Source organism: Sus scrofa, chromosome 8, assembly GCF_054392235.1.
Source record: "Sus scrofa isolate SSC_HxYL_T2T_F1_AM1 chromosome 8, Sscrofa_HxYL_maternal_Yorkshire_Landrace_v2.0, whole genome shotgun sequence".
In the NCBI taxonomy this organism is placed as follows: domain Eukaryota; kingdom Metazoa; phylum Chordata; class Mammalia; order Artiodactyla; family Suidae; genus Sus; species Sus scrofa.
Window position 1 is genome coordinate 81,931,741 of NC_139390.1, and position 24,249 is coordinate 81,955,989.

The window sequence follows — 24,249 nt, forward strand, 5'->3', positions numbered from 1 at the left end:
ACGAACGTGACTAGTATCCATGAGGATGTGGCATGCAGAGGTTCCCAGGCCAGGGACTGAACCCAAGCCACAGCAGTGACAATGTCAGATCTTTAACCCACTAGGCCGCTGGGAAATTCCTGTTCTCATTTTTAAAAGGTTTTAAATTAGCAAGATCAAACAAATCAATCTCAAAACGTACAGTAAGGGAGTTCCCATCGTGATTCGGTGGAAATGAATTCAACTAGGAACCATGAGGTTGCAGGTTTGATCCCTGGCCTTGCTCAGTGAGTTAAGGATCCGGCATTGCCATGAACTGTGGTATAGGTCACAGACGCAGCTCAGACGCTTGGATCCTGTGTTGTTGTGGCTGTGGTGTAGGCTGGCAGCTGTAACTCCAATTCGACCCCTAACCTGGGAATCTCCACATGCCAGGGGAGTGGTTCTAAGAAAAAAATAGAAAAAAAAAAAAAAATCAAGGCTGTTTTATTGGACTGGAGATTTGTACGTAACTCCTCTGTTTTATTAAAATGTCCACTGGGAGCTCCCTGGTGGTCTTATTAGTTAGGATTCGGCACCTTCACTGTTGCAGCTGGGGTTCAATCCCTGGAGTACAAACTGTGATTCCCACATGAGGCCAAAAATTCATTTTTAATTTGAATAAATAAAATGTCCACCAAGAGCCTCCAAGTACTCTCTACTTGTCGGGGGGACGAGCCTTGAGTAAGACCAAGAAGCAACATGTAGGTGTCCAGAGAATCAATGAGAAAGCCCTGAGCCCTGCGTCCCAGGGGTGGGTGGGGGGTGGGGAGCACCGGGTCTGGGAACAGGAGGATCACAACCACCCCCCCACTACCGCCCCCACCCCCATAAGTCCTGCCAGCGTCAGCAGCCCTTTACTCTCCTGCCACCCTCCTCCAAGCCCTGGGTGCCCTCTGCCACCCACTCCCTGGGCACTGCCCAGCGGTCCTCGAAGGGGCCACAGCCTGGCTCAGCGGGAACCACCCGGCACAGGTGTGTGAGAATGGCCACTCTTCTCACCTGGTCCCTCCCTAGAATCTCAGCCTCCCGTCTCATCCTGACGGCTTCCCAGCCGGGCTGGAGTCAACTAAGCCTGTGAGGTGATGACCTCATCGAGAGCCACGGGTCCCCCAGCGGGTACCTTCCCAGGAAACGACCATCCCTCAACAGCAGCCCCGCTCAAAGCTCCACACGGTGCGTACCTGCCTCTCCCTGCGAGGTGGGTAAGCTGCTTCCAACGCCAGCATCTACTTTACACGTTTGCCTGGGGTTTTCCTGGAGACACCAGCTTCTGACCGCAATGTCACTGCTCAGCGTGGACCTTTCGAATTCACTGCACACCAGCTTTAATTCGCTCTGTTCAGAAGGCCTGGAAGAGCCACCAGAAAAGATCGTGTGTGCATCTTATCACACATGTGCGCATACATACTTGCTTTCCTTGAGACTCAGCAGAGGCGCAAACACAACAATGCAACAATGACATCTGCAACAATGTCAGACCTCTCTTCTCCGGGTCTGCTGGGAGAAAAGGATGAGGGAGGGAGGGATATCAGTAAGAAGAAGATGTTGCCGCTTTAGAACCAGAACTAAGCTGGGGCTCATGTCATCTCTTCCCATTTTACAGTGACGGGAAGGGAACGCCCCAGGTTAAATGAGTCCCCCAAGGTCAACTGCTAAGTGCTAAGTACAGAACCAGAACCCACGACTCTCAGCTGGTCTTCCTTGGTGTTAGTGTAAAAGATCATTCTCTCTCTCTTTTTGCTTTTCTTAGGGCCGCATCTGCAGCATACGGAGATTCCCAGGCTAAGGGATGAATCAGAGCTGCAGCCGCCAGCCTACGCCACAGCCACAGCAACACCAGATCTGAGCTCACGGCAACGCCAGATCCTTAACCCAACGCCAGGGATTGAACCCCCATCCTTATGGAGCTTACGTCAAGTTCTTAACTGGCTGAGCCAGCATGAGAACTCCTAAAATATCACTGTCAAAAGATGAACCTGTTCCTTTGTGACTGGGGGGAGGTACTGAGTGTTAACTTAAAGCCTTTCTCATTCACTCATTTGGCGAGCACTTGAGTGATGACCACGAGCCACGCATTATTAGAAAAGATGCAGCATCCACAAAGAATAAAGTCCATCTCCCAAGGAGTTCAGCGTCCAGTACCAGCACCTCTCTAACTTGAGGGATGGCCGGGAATATGGTTTTGTCAACAGAGACACAGAAATGTGCAGAGGACGCTGTGGAGACACCTGGATGATTATTTCCCAGTGTCCAATCTCATGCCTGGCTTGCAGGACGGCAGGTAAGAAGATTAAATGTGAGATGGAGCTGATGGTTTCACTGGTTTCAGGGTAAAGTGTATAGAAGCTGAAGCCAAGGCAACGACAGTCCGACAACCACCACCCACTTCAGCATCGCAAAGCTACAAGCTACCCAAGGGTTAACTCTTTGACAACGTCATGTGTTTCTTTAGCATGTCCAAAATCTGCTTCGAAAAGTATGTCATTCATGTTTAATTGGTGAAAATCCACCCTAATTTTATACCTTCCCATTATGTCCATTTCAGGAAGATATACTGTTTCATAGTGACCCCGTAAGCCCATCAAATTTTTATGAGAATACAAGGTGTACTGGCCTTTCTACCAAAGACCACAGTACAGCTTTCAAATAATTTAGCCTAAATAAGGATACTCATGCCTCAGTCGTCATACTCAGTGCTAACAATAATCTAACAATGGGTATCTTTCTTTCTCTCCCTCTTTGCATTTTGCTGATCGTGGGACACAGAACTAGTGCCTGAGGGCCCTGGGGGTCACCCTGTCCTCCTCCCACAGAGCAGGACACTCCAGGGGGCATGTTACAGGGCTGGGTCCCAGGGTCCGAGCTGCCAATGCAAAGGGGGACAGATGCTGCAGGCAGTGTCTCCCGTGTCCCCCTCCGAGGGTCCTTGCCCCTGGGCAGGCTCTTCTGCCAGAGCCCCTTCCAGCCACAAGAACAACAGCAAGTTACCACATGCAAATGTGGAGCCACTAAAAGACACCTGGACAGAAGCCCATGGAAGTCCCTAGCTGGGCTCACAAGAGAGAGAAACCCCCAGATGCAAAAGCACAAAAGAAGCAGAGTGGAAGTGGTGAAGACAGAGGGGCCACGTACCAGGAAGCAGGCTGGGACGCCCATGCAGTCAGGAGGGGGTGCTGGCCCACCGGACAAGCAGTCCGTGCTAACAATAATCTAACAATGGGTTAGACTGAGGACCGGGGTGGGGAACAGTAGGACACTGGGCCTTCAGGAGGCTCTGCACGTGCAATGTCTGGCTCTGCTTCCCACCAGCCCTGGGGCTTCAGTCTAACCTCTGCACCCCACTTCCCACAGCTCCAAGAACCTACAGGACTGAACGCAGCAAAGATTCTATGTGTGGGCATCCTCTTTCATTATCAAAACCCTGGACGGCCCAGCCAGAGGGGTGAGGGTCAGGATCAGACTGGGAGCTGGGACCTGCCTATGCCCAGGACCTGCTGGACCAAAGCCTCTGTGTTTCCACAAGCAGAACGAAGGTCCTGGCCTGGTGGGATGGCTCTGCCTCTTTCCCCTAAAACCGCCCTGAGTTCTAAGTAGTTCATTAGGTAAAGTTTTAACAATTTGCTTGTTTTAAGGGGTTTTCAGCAAAACAAATGAAAATGTAACCAGCAGCCATGTTCCTTTTGAGAATATTAATTTTATGAACTTTTTTTTTGTCTTTTGTCTTTTGTCTCTTTTTTTAGGGCCGTACCTGCGGCATATGGAGGTTCCCAGGCTAGGGGTCTAATCGGAGCTTCAGCTGCCATCCTATGCCACAGCCACAGCAACGCCAGATCCGGGCCAAGTATGCGACCTACACCACAGCTCACGGCAACGACAGATCCTCAACCCACTGAGCGAGGCCAGGAATTGAACCTGCAACCTCATGGATACTAGTTGGATTCATTTCTGCTGCGCCACAACGGAACTCCAAGAACTTACTTTTATCTCAAAATACAAACATCTACACCCACCTAACCTTTTGTTATGTAGCCAACAGAAAATAAGACCAAAAGGCAAAGGCTAAATGTAAAATTAGAGGGTAAATAACAGATGAAAAAATTTCAAGAGATTGTTAAAAACTACACACCTCAAGACCTGGGCAGCACCCCTTCTCTTGTTTTTCCTACACGTTCGATTTTTATTCCAATTTAAGTTTTGTAAATTTCCTTCTTTTTTCTCCTGAAGCTTCTTCTTCCTATAAGGATCTTCTTGCTAAAAAGAAAAAAAAAAAAAAAGAAACTTCTAGTAAAGGTTTAAACTTACTAGTACATAGTACACATTGAAAAAAAAACCCTCTGTACAATTTTTTTTTAATTTTAAAGATCAACTCCATCTGAATTCAGAACATTCCAACACTAGTGAAAACAGAGACATACATTTTTCTCAATCTCTGGTTTGTTTTCATTTCCCTTCTTTCTCTACCTCCCTCAACCTCTGCAGAAAGAAAAAAAAAAAAATGTTGCCTATAAAATTTCTGAGGAGCTAAAAAGGAAAAACATCTGTTCGCAATTTATGGCCAGCTTGCTGTTAACCTCAGCAGCAATAAACCCTCTGACCTTCACCTGTTTGTTTGGTATGTGCAACGCACACGAACTACTACTGAAGAAAAGCCATGTGAAAACTCAACTTTGGAGTAATTTGTGTTTTTGTGTTTTTCTGTTTATGGAGGAACGTGAGAAGAGCCAAAACTCCAGAGAATCCTCCAAAGCAGTTTAAGCTTTTGAGGCAAATGAGGCAAGAATATGCCTGATGCTTTTTAAATGGCAAAAACTTAATTTAGCACGAGATATAAATGTTATATATGTGTGTACAGATCATTTTTTAATTTGGGCTTTTTCCTCTTTTAAATATTAGGCATGGATGCAAACTATTGCCTTTGGAATGGATGAGCAATGAGATCCTGCTGTATAACACTGGGAACTATATCTAGACACTTGTGATGGAGCCTGAGAATGTGAGAAAAAAGGATGTAGACATGTATGTGTGACTGGGTCACCTTGTTGGACAGTAGAAAACTGACACTGTAAACCAGCTATAATGGAAAAAGTAAAAATCATTATAAAAAGACAAAATAAATAATGATAACAACCATAAATAAATAAATACTAGGCCTGGTCTACTAACAGGCCCAAGGAGAGTGGGATGTGTTTTGAAATCTTTAAGTAACTCATGTCTTTAATGAGTTCTCATACATTCTCTTTCTCTTCCTTGCACCACGCTGCCCCTTTAAAGCAGCCTTGGAAGAAGAGACAGACAAGGTTTTAGATGCCTGCACGTACTCTCTGGGGTACTGAGAGCCTCCGGTTATCTATCAAGCAAGATGCTCACTGCAGTAACGAACACTAGAGAGAAAATGACGATGTCAGTGACCACGAGTAGGGTGAGGGTATCTTGCTTGCTTCTTTCCACGCCTCTATATATTTTTCCCCCAACATGTATTCACGTTTTTCTCATTCTGAAGGTATTTTCCAAATACGAAAAGTTAGCGTTCCTCTGTGGTGCTGTAGGTTAAGGATCTGCAGCAGCTTAAGTCACTGCCGTGGCACGGGTTCCATCCCTGGCCCAGGACCTTCCACAAGCTGTGGATGGGGCCACACACAAAAAAAGGACAAATTAAACACACAAAGCCCTATCCTCTAGGACCTTTTGCTAACTGTTTAAGTTTGATGTTAAACAAATGAAAGACCAATGATGAGACATGACCTGATGCTAAACATTAAATCCCAACCATATTTCTTCATGTGTTGTCATCTGGGTGTTCCCAACTTTGGGGGGGGGTGACCCCTTCTGTCGCCTTACCTGTCCACTTCAGGGCCCAGAAAAGCTTTTTTTTTTTTTTTATTTTTTTTATTTATTTATTTTTTGTCTTTTGTCTTTTTGTCTTTTGTTGTTGTTGTTGTTGCTATTTCTTGGGCTGCTCCCGCAGCATATGGAGGTTCCCAGGCTAGGGGTTGAATCGGAGCTGTAGCCTCTGGCCTACGCCAGAGGCACAGCAACGCAGGATCCGAGCCGCGTCTGCAACCTACACCACAGCTCACGGCAACGCCGGATCATTAACCCACTGAGCAAGGGCAGGGACCGAACCCGCAACCTCATGGTTCCTAGTCGGATTCGTTAACCACTGCGCCACGACGGGAACTCCCAGAAAAGCTTTTTAACACAGCAGGCACTTAAGCCTCTCTGTCCCTCCACGGTCACACACAAATAAAGGACCAGCCTCTAAGTGGAATGAGGAAGAGTTAGCTGGTCAGGAGTCGTTCTGCCCCTCAGCCGCCTTCTCAACCCAGCCCGGCCAGACGGCACCATGTGCCAATGAGAGGGTCGGCACTGCGGGAACCACACACAGGTGGCACCCAGTGCTGAGAAGCATTGCCCCCTTGTGTGTGTGCGTGTGCGTGTGAGAGACAGAGAGAAGCGCCAGGCAGCAAGGAGGAACCTGGCCAGGGTCAGCTGGGCAAGGACGGGCCCACAGTGGTGGCAGCTGACAGAACAGAGAGGGACAGGCAGACTTGAGACCCAAAGCCAAAGACTTGTCAAGACACAGAACGATGAGTAAAGGGACCACTGGCTCTTTTGTTTCCTGGTGTCACATGGAAACATGTCACATGCACAGAGGCAGGCCTGACCAGGAAGCTCAGAGAGTCCACACAGACCCGAGACTGAGACCAGGCCAAAGCACCTGGTCGGAACCTCACTGTGTTGAAAAGCTGTGTCAACTCCGGCAAAGGCCGTGGCCTCTTTGTGCCTTGGGCTCCCCAGCCTTCCTCAAAAAGCCGTGGTGAGGCTTAAAGAACTTGATGCACAATAAGTAGTTTACAGGAGACTTAAGCTATTATCGTCATCACCATTGAATTACTTGAACCAAGTTCTCTGATGCCCCTGAGCAAGGGACCATTTGACTGCAGGGTAAGGAAATAAGATTTCCTAAACCTGACGTTCCCATCGTGGCTCAGGGGAAAGGAATCTGACCTTCATCCATGAGGATGCGGGTTTAATCCCTGGCCTCGCTCAGTGGGTTAAGGATCTGGCGTTGCTGTGAGCTGTGGTGTAGGTCACAGATGCAGCTCGGATCTGGTGTTGCTGTGGCTATGCCATAGGTGGGCAGCTGCAGCTCTGATTCGACCCCTCACCTGGGAACCTTCATATGCCATGGGTGTGGCCCTAAAATTAAAAAAAAAAAATTCCTAAGCTTTACTAATAAAAGCAAAGGAAGAAATCAAAGAGAAATAAATCATGGGTTGACAGCACAAAAGTGTTCTTAAAGCCATGTATATAAGTCAGAGCAAATAAAAGAGGGAAAGAGCATACTGTGAAAAAATTATTATACTATTTGATAGAGCTGATACCTACACCTATGTTCTTGCAGGAAACAAGAAAAAACCACTAACATTCAATAGCAAAGTGGGCAAAGGACATGACATGCAAACTCACAAAAGAAACAGAGAAAGCTAAAAACATGAAGAGTTTGCCCACCGATATTGAATAATAAAGTATGTTTTTAGGAAAGGCAAAGTACAGACCAGCCTGTATCTCAGCTTTCCATTTTAGCTTTAAAAACACAAGTGTGGAGTTCCTGTCATGGCTCAGTGGTTAATGAATTCGACTAGGAACCATGAGGTTGTGGGTTCGATCCCTGGCCTTGCTCAGTGGGTTAAGGATCCAGCATTGCCGTGAGCTGTGGTGTAGGTCACAGACGTGGCTTGGATCTGGCGTTGCTGTGGCTCCGGCATAGGCCAGCAGCTACAACTCCAATTAGACCCCTAGCCTGGGAACCTCCATATGCCGAGGGAGTGGCCCTAGAAAAGGCAAAAAGAAAAACAAACAAAAACCCACAAATGATGTGTTTACACTGCATGTTTCTGCCCACAAAGGCAAGGGCATGGCAGGGCGGCAGCGTGCTGTAACAGCGCGCCTCTGAGCGGTGCCAGCGAAACTGGGTTAGATATTCACGTCTAATAAAAGGAATTTTTTTAATGTCTTGGATGGACGATTTTTTTTTTTTGCCTGTGTTTTTCAGAACTTTACCAAAAAAATGAAGAAACATAATTACTTTTCCTTGTAAGAGATGCAGACTGAAATGAAAAACGAAACCCTGTCATTTGCCTATCACACTCCCCAAGATTCTTCCCCAAAATGGTGCTGCTGAAACCTGAATGAAATGATCATTCTCGAACACCAGGCATGTGAAAGGAAACCGGGCACCAGCCTTCTGGAGAGCAAGCTGGTAGCCCCCGCCAGGGCCCTTAACAGCTGACACTCTTTTAATTCTGTTTCTAGAAACCTACAGCAAGGATATACCAGGTATACCAGCAAAACTTAATAATGAAACTGTTCATCATACAGTTATTTACAAAAATTAAAAGTTGCAAACAACGTTAACGTCCACCTGCAGGGGAACGGTTTGGATTCAGGCAGAGATAAATAATGGAATGGTATGTAACCCGTGAAAACAAAATTCCCTATTCATTTCTAACATGAGAACAGTCACAATTAGGACATTAAACAAAGCACAGAGACATAATAATAATGATCCTGAGTTGTTTTTTTCTTTTAACATGTGCACAGAGAGGGAAGAGAATATGGAAAAATGTAAAAAGTGACCCATTTTGGACAGATCTTTTCCTCCCTTCTTTATGTTTCTGTAATAATTATGAATTCCTCTTCTGAAAAAAAAGATCCACTTAAAAAAAAATAAACAGCAAGGGCTGGGATTAAACTTTAGTTTGTGATTCCCAAATCTGGGCTTCAAGCTCCTTTGCCAATAAATCCAGAGGAATGCTTTCCATGTGCCACAGAGAGAAGATTTATACAGTTTTCTAAGCTGCGAAGTTAGGCTCCAAGAATGTACAAGAAAAACAAACACTGAGCACCGTGCTTGGGAATGTGTTTATTAAGAATGATTTTCTCCAAGTGAACAACGAAATGGAAAGTACACTCGGGGGTTTAAAGACGAGCTCTACACCAACGGGTGGTGAGTCACCAAGACAGCAGAGAAGAGCCACCCCTCATCCGCCCCAGAAAACCCACCCTGGTGACCTCCACGCACAGCCCGAGCCCTGGACGCTCCATCGGATGTCTGTCCCGCCCAGGCTCAGGGACCAGGAGGAAGGAGGAACTTGCACGAGCCCTGAGGCTGAGTCCAGGACGTATCTGAGCTCCATGGACAGAGATCAAGACCTGGCCTGTGCCCTCCTAGATCTGATGGTGAACGACAGGTGGAGAAGAAAGGACTCAGACAGCACCTGGCCACCGGTGGACTGGGGTGGGGTGCTATCCAGTCCCAGGACCGAGGGCCCTGGGCAATCAGCTCCCCCCTCTCCTCCCGAACACGAGGCCGGGGGCTGTTGGGTCAGCACAGCTCGTTGCTGGCTTCCATTTCACTGCAGGGCAGCTCAGAGGGCTCTGACCCTGACTTCACCCATCTCCACCTCCCCAGGACTCAGCGACTGCACCTGGGCTCCTGCGATCGGGCCCCGTCTCCACACTCAGCACCTTGCTGTCCACCTTCTAGACCCCGCATCCTGCCAGCTAGCCGGCTGGCTGGAACTCAGAGGCCATAGCCTCTCAGGACATAGGTCAGCGGACTCATGTCACCCTCCAATTCTCACCTCCATGGGGACCACTGCCAAGTCCCAGGCTCCAGGTGTGGGAGCTCATGTCAGTGTCTGCCCACCTGTCACCTCCCTGGTTCCCCCACCACTGGCGGTACTCACCAGGGCAGCTATTCTAGGTACTTCTCTTCACCTGGCTAATTCTCATGCCCCAAGAGGTAGCGGTACTGTCAGCGCCCTCCTGTGTCAGACAAGGGAACTGCCAAATGGAGGAACTGGCCCAAGGTTGTGGAGTAAGCATCGAGCTGGATTTAGGCCCCAGGAGTGTGGCTGCCAAGTCCATGCTCTCAACCACTAGGCATCACTAACCTGGCAGATATAAACCCCGACTCTCTATCTTCCGGTTGCCCAGATGTAAAACCCTGGAGCTGTCCTTGCAAATGCTCTCTAAGCAAAGGTGGCTCCTCTACTTTATGCTGTCAGGAGCGAGGAAGGCCTGCTGGTCTTCCTGCTACACCGTCTCCCACCCGCTGTCCTATCCTTCAGCCCTGCTCCTGCCTAAACACAGTCTTGAATACAGCACACACAGCGGCAGAGGGAAGGCCTCTTGCAAGACGAGAGGTGGCATCCATTTCCCCACCTGGGCCTCCAAAACACTGAGACTGACCCTGCAGAAACTCATCGTTCACAGATTCATTCAAGCCCCCACCACGCCACCACACTGGCTCGAGGGCAAGCATTTTGCCCATCTTCCTGAAACTCAACTGAAAAATACTCAATTGCAACCTTTAAGAAGATCGCAGCCTGCAGACTGCCTTCCATTTGTTATCCAGCCTCCACCCCATCCCACCTCCACCTCATTCTCAAACCTTCAACTGCGCTCCACGATTCACACCTGGGTCCCCAGGCTGGTCGTCCTCAAGCCAAATCCTCCTCAAAGACCAATGTCCTTTAACAAATTTGATTCAGGAGTTCCTGTCATGGCTCAGTGGTTAAAGAACCCAACTGGCATCCATGAGCATTAGGGGTTTGATCCCTGGCCTTGCTCCCTGGGTTAACGATCTAGCATTGCTGTGAGCTGTGGTGTAGGTCAGAGATGCTGCTCTGATCCTGCATTGCTGTGGCCGTGGTGCAGGCCAGCAGCTGCAGCTCTGATCCGACCCCCAGCCTGGGAACTTCCATGTGCCGCAGGTGTGGCTCTAAAAAGACAAAAAGAAAAAAAAAACTGATCCTAAAAATTCCTTAGCAGGCACGCATCCCTTCCTACTGCTTATGCTCACTTCCTTGTGTTTCCAACGGAGATCCAGAGAATAGACTAACCCTGGTGTCGGCACGCAAGGGCCTTGGCTGTGAGGACTCTGAACTCTCCCGTCGTCCCCTTCCTCCCAGTCAGATGACGCCCTCACTGCTCCCAACATCACCACCAGGCTCCGTGGTGCCGGGTGCCTGCCTGCCCTCCACACGCCACCTGCATAAGTTCTTTCCCCCTTCAAGGGCTCCCCGTGGCCCCCGCTGGTGAGACTGACCTTCCATTTCCGCAGCGCCCCCCCCCCCCCCACCGACTGTGGACTGGTTTCAGCACTCAACTTCATGCAAAGATCTCGTCTTTCTCAACAGACCGCAAATTCCTAGTTTGGAATGTCTGTGATTTTCTCATTTGGTGTCATTCTCATCTCATTTACTTAAACAAAAAATCCAGATTTTTATAGTGTTCAAGCAAAAACAGAGTAGTATAAAGAAGGAAAAAAAAGAAATCAAGCAAAATCCCACCACTCAGAAATAACCAGGGAGTTCCCTTTGTGGCTCAGCAGTAATGAACCCAACTAGTGTACATGAGGATGCAGGTTCGATCCCTGGCCTCGCTCAGTGGGTTAAGGATCCAGTGTTGCTGTGAGCTGTGGTGTAGGCTGCAGATGCAGCTCGGATCCCGAGTTGCTGTGGCTGTGGCGTAGGACGGCAGCTGCAGTTCTGATTTGCACCCTAGCCTGGGAACCTCCATATGCTGCAGGTGCAGCCCTAAAAAGCAGGAGAAACAAAAAAAATAAGAAATAACCAGGTTCTCCCACTTGGCAACCTTCTTTTTTTACATGTCTCTGTATGAACCTATACACACATAAGGATGGCAAGACAGACGCCAGAGCAACTGAGAACACTGGGACCATCTATTATTTTAAATAAAAATTTAAGGCTCAGTTTGACTTGAACTTAAAAGAAGGAAATGAAGTAGCACAAAGAACTGCCAACTTGCAAATAGCTGCTTCTTCTCCACATGATACATTAATTCCTTAAGGATCTAAGTTGAGAAAAAGATGCTAAAAGATATTTTTTAAGTTTTCGCCCTTTTAAACTCCGTGTTCCCATTTTGCACAGTATTGGTTCTTTACTAAGAGGGATAAAATGAAAATTTACTTTTGCTGACCTTCCAATCCCACCTCCTGTTTTTGCAGATTTTATTACTATTTTTGCTTTGTTAAAGTTTTAATATTTATAGGAGTTTCCGCCGTGGCGCAGCAAAAAAGAATCCGACTAGAAACCATGAGGTTGCGGGTTTGATCCCTGGCCTTGCTCAGTGGGTTAAGGATCCGGCGTTGCTGTGGCTGTGGCGTAGCCCAGCGGCTACAGCTCCGATTGGACCCCTAGCCTGGGAACCTCCATATGCTGCAAGAGCGGCCCAAGAAATGGCAAAAAGACAAAAACAAACAAAAAAAAGTTGTAATATTTACAATCTGTTCTGCGATCATAACATTAGTTTTAGTTCTGGATACAAGATGGACAGAAACCTCAACCACACACCTTTAACACACCCTCCTCAGTCCCGGGTCTCTATCCTCACGTTGGTCTTGGTTGGCTAACTTTCACTAACGTCCCTTTCTCAAGCAAGGCTCCCGAGTCCATCTGAGTTGAGAGAGGTGCATCTGCGGCTGGCATTAGCTGTTTCTATGAAGCCTGAGGCAAGCCTAGGGTTTCTTGATTTTCCTGCCTTTTCTGTATCCGTCTTTAAGCTTTCCGTTCAATCCCTTAACCAGGATGTGTCTGTGTCCATTATTAGGAATCAGCTTTCCTGGTGCACACAGTGTGCCCTTTGGATCTTTAAGTTTATTTCTTCCCTCCTCTTGGGAAATTTTTCTTCTAGTATATCTCTGAAAACGTCACTTATCCCACTGTTGGGCCATATACTCAGACAATCATGACTCTTGTGTTGGACCATCTCTGTCCCCATGTCTCTCATCATCTTTTCCTTACAATTTTCAATCTCTTCAAATTTTTCTGGAGTTCCTGTTGTGGCTCAGTGGGTTAAGAACCTGCCTGTGAGGATGCAGGTTCAATCTCTGGCCTCAGTTAGTGGGTTAAGAATCCAGTGTTGCCATAAGCTGCTACACAGATCACAGATGTGGCTTGGATCGGTGTTGCCGTGCTGTGGTGTAGGCTGGCAGCTACAGCTCTGATTCGACCCCTAGCCTGGGAACCTCCGTAGGCTGCGGGTGCAGCCCTAAAAAGACAAAAAGAAAGAATAAATTTAAAAGGATGACATTATTTAAAAATATCTCCTAGAGATACCAAAAAAAAAAAAAAAAAAATTTTTTTTTCCCTCTACATTCACTCTGATTATCTCATATCATTTCCTTCAGGTAAGGCAATTTTTGGCCATCGTGTATATAATGTGATGTCTATATTGACTTAACTTTATAAAACTTCTTTCAGCCTTATCCTAGTGCATTAATTTGCCTTTAAAAGCTCTTACTTTATTGAACTCACAGTCTAAGTATGCAATATCCTCAGAGTTCTCTTCAAGTCTCTGGATATGTTTTCGTCTAGACTGGGATCTTCACATGTCTCCTGTATGTTCACTCCTTTCCCTCATTTTCACTGTAGTGTATCTCTACAGCTGCAATGCTATTTTTTTCACGATGTTTGTGCGAACACGCACACTTTGTTCTGACATAATTAGCTGTGTGCTGACATACATAGCTTTGTCCCAATGGAAAGCAGATAAATTCTCCCACATTCCTTTCCCACCTTTATCTGGGAACTTTTGTTCCCCCTGAGATGCAAGGCTCAGTCCTGCTCTCTAGATACCCTGTAGTAGCCTGCACAGTGGGTAGGGAAAGATTCTACCGTACTAGGGCCTATGCACCAGAGCTGGAAAAGCATCCTTCTCCTGTGGATTTCGGCTTATGCTTCTAACTCACATGATTATAGTCTGAAAACGGATGCTGGGAGAACAAATGGAGCGGAGGGATGAGCGATCTACTTCTATTTCACACCCAGAGTTATAACCCATTTGCTTATGAACAGCCTCTCTTGAGGATAAAAGCTATCTGATGTCACCAAAAACTATTTTAGAAAAGAAAGTATTGTGGTATCTCCTGTATAATTAAAAGACAAATAGATTTTCTGAACATAGCAAGCTCACCAATGATCAATATGGTTTCAAAGACATAACTAGCCTCTTTGAAAAGTATGAAATACAGAGGTACAGTTATTACACAGATACTGGCACGCTAAGCCCCAAGAATAGGTTTTGTTCTAATAGCAGGAAAAAAAGGAATACAGACCTCGACTGATGGCATATCCTGTTTCTCAGAACACATGTCTTCTTTAGATGCTCTGTGAATCTTCTTTTCTGAAGAAGACTTTGTGTCAACCTTTTTCAAAGTCTCACAATTGTCTACTTCATTCTTGACAGGCACTTGGTGGGTATTCCCTTAAATAAATAAAAATGATTCAATTTCTAGCTCATCATTCCCATCCATGTCCCCCACAGTTCAATCTCCTCCCTACACTGATCTCATGTGATGAAATGAGACTTAGACCTATGGATTGGTTCTGACATTCACAACACTCTAGAAATGCATTTTGTTTACAGGTGAAAATGCACGTCTCTTTGGAGTTCTGCAGTCATTGAGAGAGGTCGAGGGAAGAAAAAGCAGGGGCGCACTGTTACTCTCGGCCGCATTATTCACAAAAGCTAAAAGGTAGAAACAAGCCAAACGCCCGTGGATAACGAATGGATAAACGAAACGTGCTAAATACCGTGGAATGCCATTCAGCCTTAAAAAGGAATGATTCGTCGTGCGACAACGTGAGCATAATTTATGTTCCTGAACCGCACACGCAAAAATGGTCAAGATGCGGGATGGAAGGAATGAAGGTCAACAGAGGACAACATGGATAAGCCCTGAAGACATTACAGTCTGCGAAACAGGCCAGTTACAACAAGACAAATACTGTGTGATCCCACTTGTGTGAGGGACTCAGAGTCATCAAAGTCACAGAGAAAAAAAGAGAATGGTGGCCCCCACAGGACGGGGGCTGGAGTAGAGGTAATTACTGCTTAATGGGTACAGAGTTTCTGTTGGAGATGATGAAAAAGTTCTTGGCAAGGAGTGATGGTGACGGCTGTACAATGATGACAATGTACTTAATGCCACTGAGCTTTGTGTTTTTACGTGGTAACTTTTATGTTCTGTATATGCTACCACAACATTTTTTTTTTAAGTTGGGGGAAGCAGAGAAGGAGGTAAGATCTTGGATTCTGGTCATGACTCAGACACATTAGTTTTAGAATCAAAGGAAGTCTCTTAGGTTGACTGAGCTCTGGTTTCCATACTTATAAAATGAAAATACTACCTCCTCTACCTACCCTGCCTGTTATAAAGATGCAAGTGGAACAGATATAAATGAAAAGGCTCACGAAATCAAAACTACCATGAAGTGGTACCACTTTATACTAGCCAGAATGGCCATTGTCCAAATCTACAAACAATAAATACTGGAAAGGGCTGTTGGTGGGAATGTAAACTGATACAACCACTATGGAAAATAGGAAGGAGAGTCCTCAAAAAAATAAAAATTGAACTACCATATGATCCAGCAATCTCACTCCTAGGCATACATCCACAGAAAACTATCATTCAAAAAGACACATGCACCTCAATGTTCACTGCAGCACTATTTACAACAGCCAAGATACGGAGGCAACCTAAATGCTTATCGACAAAGGAGTGGCTAATGATGATGTGGTACATATACACAATGGAATATTACTCGGCCATAAAAAGGAATGAAATAATGCCATTTGCAACAACATGGATGGACTTAGAAATTATCACACTAAGTGAAGTTAGACAGTGAAAGACAAACTTCATATGATATCACTCATATGTGGGATCTAGAAAAAGGAGACAGTGTTGCAAGACATGTTTCTACAATATTTTCTTAGCCTCTTTGCTTCTATTTTCTATGCTGAAAACTCCATCTTGTCCTGCCTTACTTTACCCCATATTCCTGCTTGAAAAACAGTTCCAGTGCTGGTGAATGACTTAAGCTTAAGAGCAAAGACCTAAAGGCATAAGTTATTCATGTGGTCAGCTGAATGAGGACATAATGCGTTGGTCTAGGCACCCAGACCTGCACAGATTGGCACACTGTTTGCACAGCATGACATGTCCTCTAATGAATAAGAGGAAGATGAGCCTCATGGCCCCAAGGGGTTTATGAGGGGTCGTTAGCAGGATATGCGTTAGCAAGGAGAACCGAGGTGCAAACATAGGCATGCTGTTTGCGGAATCACAATGATGGTTCTCTAGATGCAATGCATAGATAGCTGATGCCAAGCTTCCTCAATGCTAATGATTGTTAAATGCCTAAAGCTCAGAACAAAAGCTTAATCAGCTACCAGCTATGTGACTTTTAAAATAATTTTTAAAAACCCATATCCTGCACCTACAACTCCCTCCTCACTTGACATAATCCTAAAGAGCACAATAAAAGCAGTATGGTTTCTTGAGGCAGTGCTCTGGGTCCCTGAGACCTTGAGTCCCCCCGGGTTCCCACCATTAATTAAGATAAACGTCTCTCTGTCTTGTTTTATGTTAACTTTTTCCTAAAGTTTCACAGCACCCATTCTTCAGCCCTCACCTGCTGGGCTGGTCTCGGCAACACAGGAGTTCTCTTCATGGCTTAGCAGTTAAAGAACCTGACTAGGATCCATGAGGATGCAGGTTTGATTCCTGGCCTCACTCACTGGGATAAGGATCTGGTGTTGCCATGAGCTGTGGTGTAGGTCGCAGACGCAGCTCGGATCCCACATTGCTGTGGCTGTGCTGTAGGAGAGCAGCTATAGCTCTAATATGACCCCTAGCCTAGGAACCTCCATATGCCGCAGGTATGGCCTAAAAAAAGCAAATAAATAAATAAATAAATGAAAATTTAAAAAAATAAAAAAAGGATACAAAAAGAACTTATTTGCAGAATAGAAGCAGACTCACAGGCTTTGAAAACAAACTTATGGTTACCAAAGGGGACAGGTGGCCAGGGGAGGGGTGGAGTGGGGGCTTGGGATCGGTGTACGCACACTGATGTCTACGGAATGACTTGCCAACAGAGACCTGCTGTATAGCACAGAGAACTCTAGCCCATATTCTGTGCTAGTCTATATGGGAAAAGAATCTGAAAGAGAATGGATGTATGTATACGTATAACTAAAGCATTTTGTTACACAGCAAAAAATTACCACAACCTTGTAAATCAACTGTACTTCAATAAAACTTTAAAAAATGAAGGAAAAAAAAAAAAGAGAGAGTCATCACTGGAAGATGCATGACCTGTTTGAGGGCAGGGCTTCACCTACAGGAAACGCCCACCTGCCTGGGGAGGAGAACCAAGCCCTAGGTAGCCATGTGGCAACAGTAACCATGGCAACAGTCAGTGTCAGCAGGAACTGCATCTGAAAACGTGATCCCTCCATTTTTCCTCCAAGTGATTTCATTCATAAGCGTATTTCTTCTTCCATCCTTGACTTCAAAGTAAGATCTGAGCAACTTCAACCCCACAATAACTGCCTCAGGGTTCTCATATGAAACAAAGTATTTCCATACCTTCTCCTTCTTTCTTTAACTGAGACTCCCTCAGGGCACCCTACAATCTGAGCCAGGTGAGATGACTGCAGTGCATTTGCAGTGCGTTTGTTTATCACAGCAAAGCAGGCTCCAGGCCCCGCTGAGGGTTCTGGGGCAGCCCATCAAAGCAAGATGCAAACGTTTTAACAGTAACGCTTACAAGGTGAGGATTCTTCTGTTTTGTTCACAGAAAATGGCGTAAATGTCACATAGCTATAAAAATGCTGGGGAAGCATTCATTTCCCCACAACACAAACTGGGTGTCAGATGCCCACGGAGGAAAACGACCAACACTGTGAAGCAGCCAAGGAAAGAGCTGAGAGCAAGGGAGACAGAAAAACAAACACACGAAAATCATGTCTTTATCATCACTTTGGATTCTGGAAGCCATTGGTATGAAGAGAATACAGATATTCTGCTCCAAAAATGTGTCCTGACTTTCCTTGAGTCTTAATTCATGAGAGAATGGATTTCCTCAAGTTTTCTTTGGGCCAAGAACAGCACTAAAAGCATTAGTCATCAGAGTTTCTTAGGAAAGATCCAAATGTAAGATCCAACACTAAACTACCCCCTAAAAGGGAAAAAGCACAGACTCTTGGAAAATTACGAATGCCTGTTGTGGGGCCAAGAATGAGGACAAACAATAGAATGAATTCAAATTAAGTCCTTGAGAAACTCCAACAGGACCACAGTCAGGAATTCAGAAATACTGTGAGCACATACGTCATTATCTAGGAAGCGTGCTTATTTACAGCATTACACACTTTTCTTCCATTTATCTCACAGTGTAGGAGTGGCTGAGCCACAAAGATAAAAAGCAGGGTTCCCGCCATGGTACAGAGGGTTAAGAATCCGACTGCAGTGGCTTGGGTTGCTGGGGCGGTGCAGGTTCAAATCCTGGCATGGGGTGGTGGGTTAAAGGATCTGGCATAGGTCCACCTGGTTCAAATTGAATCCCTGGCTGGGGAACTTGCATGAGTTGTGGGTGCGGCCATGAAAAAAAAAAAAAAAGAAGGAGGAGGAGTTCCTGTTGTGGCTCAGCGGTAACGAACCTGACTAGTATCCATGAGGACTCAGGTTTGATCCCTGGCCTCACTCAGTGGGTTAAGGATCCGGTGCTGCCATGAGCTGTGGTGTAGGTGTCTGACTGGGCGAGGATCTGGCACTGCTGTGGCTGTGGTGTAGGTCTCAGCTGCAGCTCTGATTCGACCCCTCGCCTGGGAACTTCCATATGCCTCAGGCTCGGCCCTAAAAAAACAAAAAAGAGGAGGAGGAATAAATGAACTGGCCAGAATCCTGCTCAGAGTTTCACTGTATCAAATGGTCTCTATGTTCAGTAAACCACTAGATCTTCATTTTCAATTAACAGTAACTGTAAGCAAATTAGATGATTTTTTAAAAATTTCTGCAAATATTGGTATTTCAGAAATTCTGGAGGCATCTAATTCAGCGAAAGCTTTCATGTGGTAGTGTTAATTCGCAGCTTCGGAGTATTATTAAATTTAAATGCTCCTTACCCTTTACCTTATTATAAGCAGAAACAATGAAAAATTTGCTAAGTACTCCTCTTGCACTGTGCTGAGGCCAAGAGCAACGTCTTTAGCCCTCATACTAAGTCTATATTATTTTGACTGCATCATGAAAAAGTAATTGTTAAAAACAGCAGAAAAGAGACCTATTCCACAGGATCATTCACATGACGCTTAAAGCCCTGCCCTTGTCAGAAGAGCAAGACTCTCTGGAATACGTCACGTTTGGAAGAGGTCGCTGTTGGGAGGTGGTGTGACAAGCTGATGCCAAAAAGCAAGTGTGTGAAATAAGAGCCCTGAAGAATCTGTCAGCAGGCTTCCTTTCTGTTGGGAATTTTAATTTATGATTTACCACAGGCCTCTCAGAAGGAGGCAGGAGAAACTGAGCAGGAAAGAAGTGACACATTCTCTGTTATTCGAAAACCCTGTTTCTGCACAACAATGGTGAGCGTGAAGCCAGAGGCCTTCAACCCACACCTTGGAAGACTTTGTCCTCACACAGAAAGTTACCCTCACTCACACAGTAAGGAAGGCAAAAAACCTGCCTCAGAATAAAGAAGGCCCACTCCTTCAGGTGCCACCAGGGGGTCTGGCAGATTCGGGGTGTCGCTTCAGGCACTGTCAGGGGACGGGTCACCTCCCCGGTCCCCTTTCCCAAAGGCGCCCTTTTCACGAGTCTTGCTTCTAAGGACATCTGTGTGCTTTGGGAGAAACGCTAGCCTGTGGCACATACACGGACCGGCTCCGCCTGTGCAGGTGGAAAGTTCCCCAGAGGCTCCAGGACCACGAGGGTGGGCTGAGCTCGGCTGGCAAGGCTGAAGCTCTTTTCTCCCGGTCCTAGAAAGCATCTTAAGATGAAAACGAAGGGCTTGTCACAAAGGGAAATCCTTCTCAAAATAAGAAAAGAACTGAGGCTTCGAGCAGGGAGTGAAAACTCGGGCAGCACTTCTGTGGTTTTCTGATTCTCGAGTGTCCTTTACACAACGTGACACCCCCACTCTCCGTCTGCCCCCATCTGCCGGCTGAATACAATGCCTGCCATAAACGGCAAAGAGTCAGAACCACGTCCATGTCAGCGACTGGCGTTCCCTGTGAGCAGCAGAGCATCCTGCTGACAGGTGCGTCCTGGAAAGAGAAGTAGGGCTGCGAGTCAGCACCTTTGAACCTGCTGGCGTGAACATGCTGGAAAGCCCAAGTTCTCTCATCAGCGCTTATCTGATCTGATTAAGAATCGCCCTGATATCGCTTTACAGGCTGATGAGCGGGCCAAAGAGCAGTTTAAAACAAATGTGTACACGCAAGACTGGTTTCCACTTTAAGCCTCGAAAGCGTCCTGGTCACCTGCGCAGGGAGGAAAGGCTGGGGCGGGGCTGCCACCTACGATGACGCAAGCAAACCCTGTGTTTCTGGCTCCCAGATTAAATTCACTCACACCTGCGGCAGTGTCATTAGCTAGGACTTAGGCTCCACTACAGGCTTTCGACAGCAAGTACTGGACAGGAGGATCCTACAGTGAGGATTCGAGTCTCTGACTCGCCTTGGCACCGCAAGGCTGGTCCACGCCCCTCAAAGCACTAGGAGGCAGCAGAGGGAGCTCCCATCTGATGGTCCACAAAGCCACAGCCCCTGCACTGGGCAGGCACATTGACCCGGACACCTGATGGATGCGGTGGCCACAGAAGCAGTGCTCCTGGAGGGACAAGGCCCTCCAACAACTTAGATTTTAAGTCTATGTAAAGCCAGCCTATGTCAAATACTGTCTCCAGGCCTAAATGACACACAACATAAGAGAAAAACCCAGTGAGGCTCACTCCTTAATTTCGTTCTTTCGCAAGTTTTGTAGTCTGGGCCCTAGAGAGTGTCTGGGGCAGAAATGGAGTGACAGGCACCCCACCGCCTCACCATAAACAGCCCACCAGGAACACTGTGACTTTACGCAGACCTGGCTGGGTGCCCCGCCCAGAGGGTGTCCTCGCTCGCCAGGGGGACAGCCTGCCGGGACAGTGCTGGCCCCGCACGTGGGAGCCTCTTGAAGCATGGCCTCTGCTGCCAGGGAAATGGTACCTAGGATAAAGCAAGGGCCACCAGGAAGGCTGCACGGCTGCCCAGGCCACGTTCTCCTCGGAGGATGCCAGCCGTCTTTTAAATTAAGAATGTCCTTTCGTGGAACATATGGAATTCAGTTTGTTTGTTTTTTTCCTACCAGATGCATAAAGCTCCTTAGAAGCAGCCAATCTATAATCTCCTCTACAGCTGATATCTGTAAGCAAAGGAGAGCATTTTAAAGAAATATCTGCAAATATCAGTATTTCAGAAACTTTGGAAGTCTCTACCTGATGCAGTGAAAGCTTTCGTGTGCTGTTAATTTCACGGCTTCAGGACATTAAAATTTACAAGTTCCTTATCCTTTACCTTATTATAAGCAGAAACAATGAAAAATTTGCGAACTATTCCTCTTTCATTGTGCTAAGAGTGCAGCAAGTTGTCTTTAGGCCTAATTCTACATCTGTATTATTTTGATCACAAAAATGAAAACAATAATAGTTACAAACATCTGAAAAGAGACGTATTTCAGAAGATCATCTACATCACACATAAAGCTTTCTGAACAGCAAGAGACTCTCGAACATGCAGCCCCTGTGAGAAATCCGAAGTTATGTACATTGAGATGTTTCAAATAAGAGCAAAGGCAACTGATTCTTCCAGATTAAAAAATGCCAAAAATCTGACTTTCAATGGGAATACAAATGGGCTTATTAAAATGGTTAAGTTGGACACAGAAAAATAAGCACACGCTTTTAGGCCAGAAGCCAGAGGGATCGTTAAAGATTGGATGACAAATGTATGTGCAGGTAGACTTCCTAGTCTAGTTTTACTTGCATTTTTACCACCTGCATCTGCTAGAGGAGAACATCTTTCTTCTTTTAACCAAGGGACACGATTAGAGAAGAACTAGGAACGAGAAGCATGTGATACAGAACACAGCTCTTCAACACAGAAAGCTGCTAAGTTTTGTTCAGTCAGAAACATTTGAGTGATTTCTGAAAACAGTCTGAAAAGCCAAGATAAAAGATAATTAGGAGTTCCTGCTGTGGTACAGTGGGTTAAGAACCAGACCGCAATAGCTCGGGTTGATGTGGAGGTGCAGGTTCGATCCCTGGCCAGGGAACTTCCCTATGCCTTGGGTGCAGCCATTTAAAAAAAAAAAAAAAGGAGTTCTCTTTGTAGCTCAGTGGTTAAGGAATCCAACTAAGAACCATGAGGATGTGGGTTTGATCCCTGGCTTTGCTCAGTTGGTTAAGGATCTGGTGTTGCCGTGAGCTGTGGTATAGGTCACAGACGTGGCTTGAATCCTGCGTTGCTATGACTGTGGCGTAGGCTGGCAGCTGTAGCTCCGATTTGACCCCTACCCTGGGAACCTCCATATGCCACAGGTGCAGCCCTAAAAAGCAAAAGCAGGGGAAAAAAAAAGATAATTGGAAAAATAAAATGCAACATGCACATTATTCTAAGGTAGGTACAAAAAAGTAAACCTCGTAACCACGACGCTCTAAAAACTCGGTGCCCCATCCTCAACTTCCCACCTTACAAGTGGTTTTCCAACCTTTAGACCTTTGCTAAGAAAACTCCATGCAGGAACTGAAAATTCAGCAGCCACGATGAAAAGTGAAGCCACAGGGGGAACAAAGTTCACCAAAACCAGACTGGAGACAAACAGGAGAGGAGAAGCCCCAAAGCAGGGTGAAAAGATTACCATTGTTTCTCCGGGAAATTTCTGGTAAGTCTGCCGGGGACTGAGGTGCGTTTCTCGGCAAATGGAGTTCAGGTAGTTTCTTGGGGGTCTTCAGGGGACAGAGCTCGCGCTCCTTGAGCTCGGCTGTGTTTTCTGAGATGTGCACGTTCGTTTCCTTAGGAAACATACAAGTCTGCGCTCCCTCCTTCGCGGGACACTCGGAAGGAGCGCTGGGGACAACGACTGCGCTTTTCAGCGTGTTCTCCTCTTTATCCATGAGGGGTTTGAGAGGGGTTAAGTTCTTCTGCAGGTTGTTTAGGCCACTCGCATACTTGAGGGGGATCCAGTTCTCGGCCACCACGTCGGTGCACGTGTCCTCTCGAGCGCCACACGGGGGGCTGCTCGGGGGCCCCACCTGCTTTTCCTCAGTGGCCGTGGTGGCACTGCTGGTGATGGCCGTGCTGGCTTTGTGTTTGCTGTAATAGACTGAGCACTTGTGCTTCTTCTGCGAGTGGCCGTAGGTGGCCGGGCTCCTCTTGGTGGCGTTCTGGATCCTGCTCTGTGGGGAGTTCACGGGAAGGCAGCTTTTCCCTCTGCCTTTATCAGAGGGGCCGTAAGGCTCGAGAAAGTTCTTGCAGTTGCCTCTGCATTCAAGAAGAAAAACATGTCACAGAAAAGCAAACCCAATAAAACTCTCTCTGTTTCTAACTCTGGGAAAAAGAAGTCGCAGTCAACACTGGGCTAGACCAAGGGGTCCTAACCTTCGTTCTTCTAAAGCTCTGGGCATTTAATGAACTAAGTCCTTACATGAAGTCTACCTTATAACAAATGTCAGGAGTTCCTGTCATGGCTCAGTGGTAACCAATTCAACTAGCATCCATGAGGATACAGGTTTGATCCCTGGCCTCACTCAGTGTAAGGATCTGGTGTTGCCGTGGCTGCGGTGTAGGCCGGCAGCTGTAGCTCTGATTCAAACCCTGGCCTGGGAACCTCCATATGCCTCAGGTGCAACCCTAAAAAGACAAAAAAAAAAAAAAAGAGAAAGAAATGTCATAGCTGTCATACAATGACAGACAGAAAATTTTCATAAGATAAATGTGGAATCGAAATGTTTACTATCTTAAATTAAAATCAGAAATGAATAACATCGGAGTTCTCGTCGTGGCTCAGTGGTTAATGAATCTGACTAGGAACCATGAGGTTGGGGGTTCGATCCCTGGCCTTGCTCAGTGGGTTAAGGATCCGGTGTTGCCATGAGCTGTGGTGTAGGTCGCAGATGTGGCTCGGATCCGGCATTGCTGTGGCTCTGGCGTAGGCCAGTGGCTACAGCTCCAATTAGACCCCTAGCCTGAGAACCTCCATATGCCACAGGAGTGGCTCTAGAAAAGGTAAAAAGACAAAAATAAATAAATAAATAAATAAAGATCCTGGAGTGAAAAAAAGAAATGAGTAACATCAAGGTGAAAATTCCCCCC

The 24,249-nt window shown here is 46.4% G+C and overlaps 1 protein-coding gene across 4 annotated transcripts in view; it reads right to left on the reverse strand.

Annotated features, from left to right (window-relative positions):
• The window catches only part of TMEM131L (transmembrane 131 like), a 177,343-nt gene that overhangs the window by 14,304 nt on the left and 138,790 nt on the right, over positions 1–24,249 (reverse strand). Inside the window, exons 25-29 of one of the 4 annotated variants that reach the window (XM_084972625.1) lie at positions 23,016–23,418; positions 22,796–22,967; positions 14,168–14,316; positions 4,148–4,272; positions 1,203–1,369 (exon numbers count right to left, since the gene is read on the reverse strand). In XM_084972625.1, the coding sequence (XP_084828751.1) occupies positions 1,203–1,369; positions 4,148–4,272; positions 14,168–14,316; positions 22,796–22,967; positions 23,016–23,418 (1,016 nt within the window). Of the gene's footprint in view, positions 1–1,202; positions 1,370–4,147; positions 4,273–8,929; positions 14,317–22,795; positions 23,419–24,249 lie in introns of those variants that run through there. The other 3 variants (XM_021101486.2, XR_014812792.1, XR_014812793.1) reach the window with 3 other exon arrangements.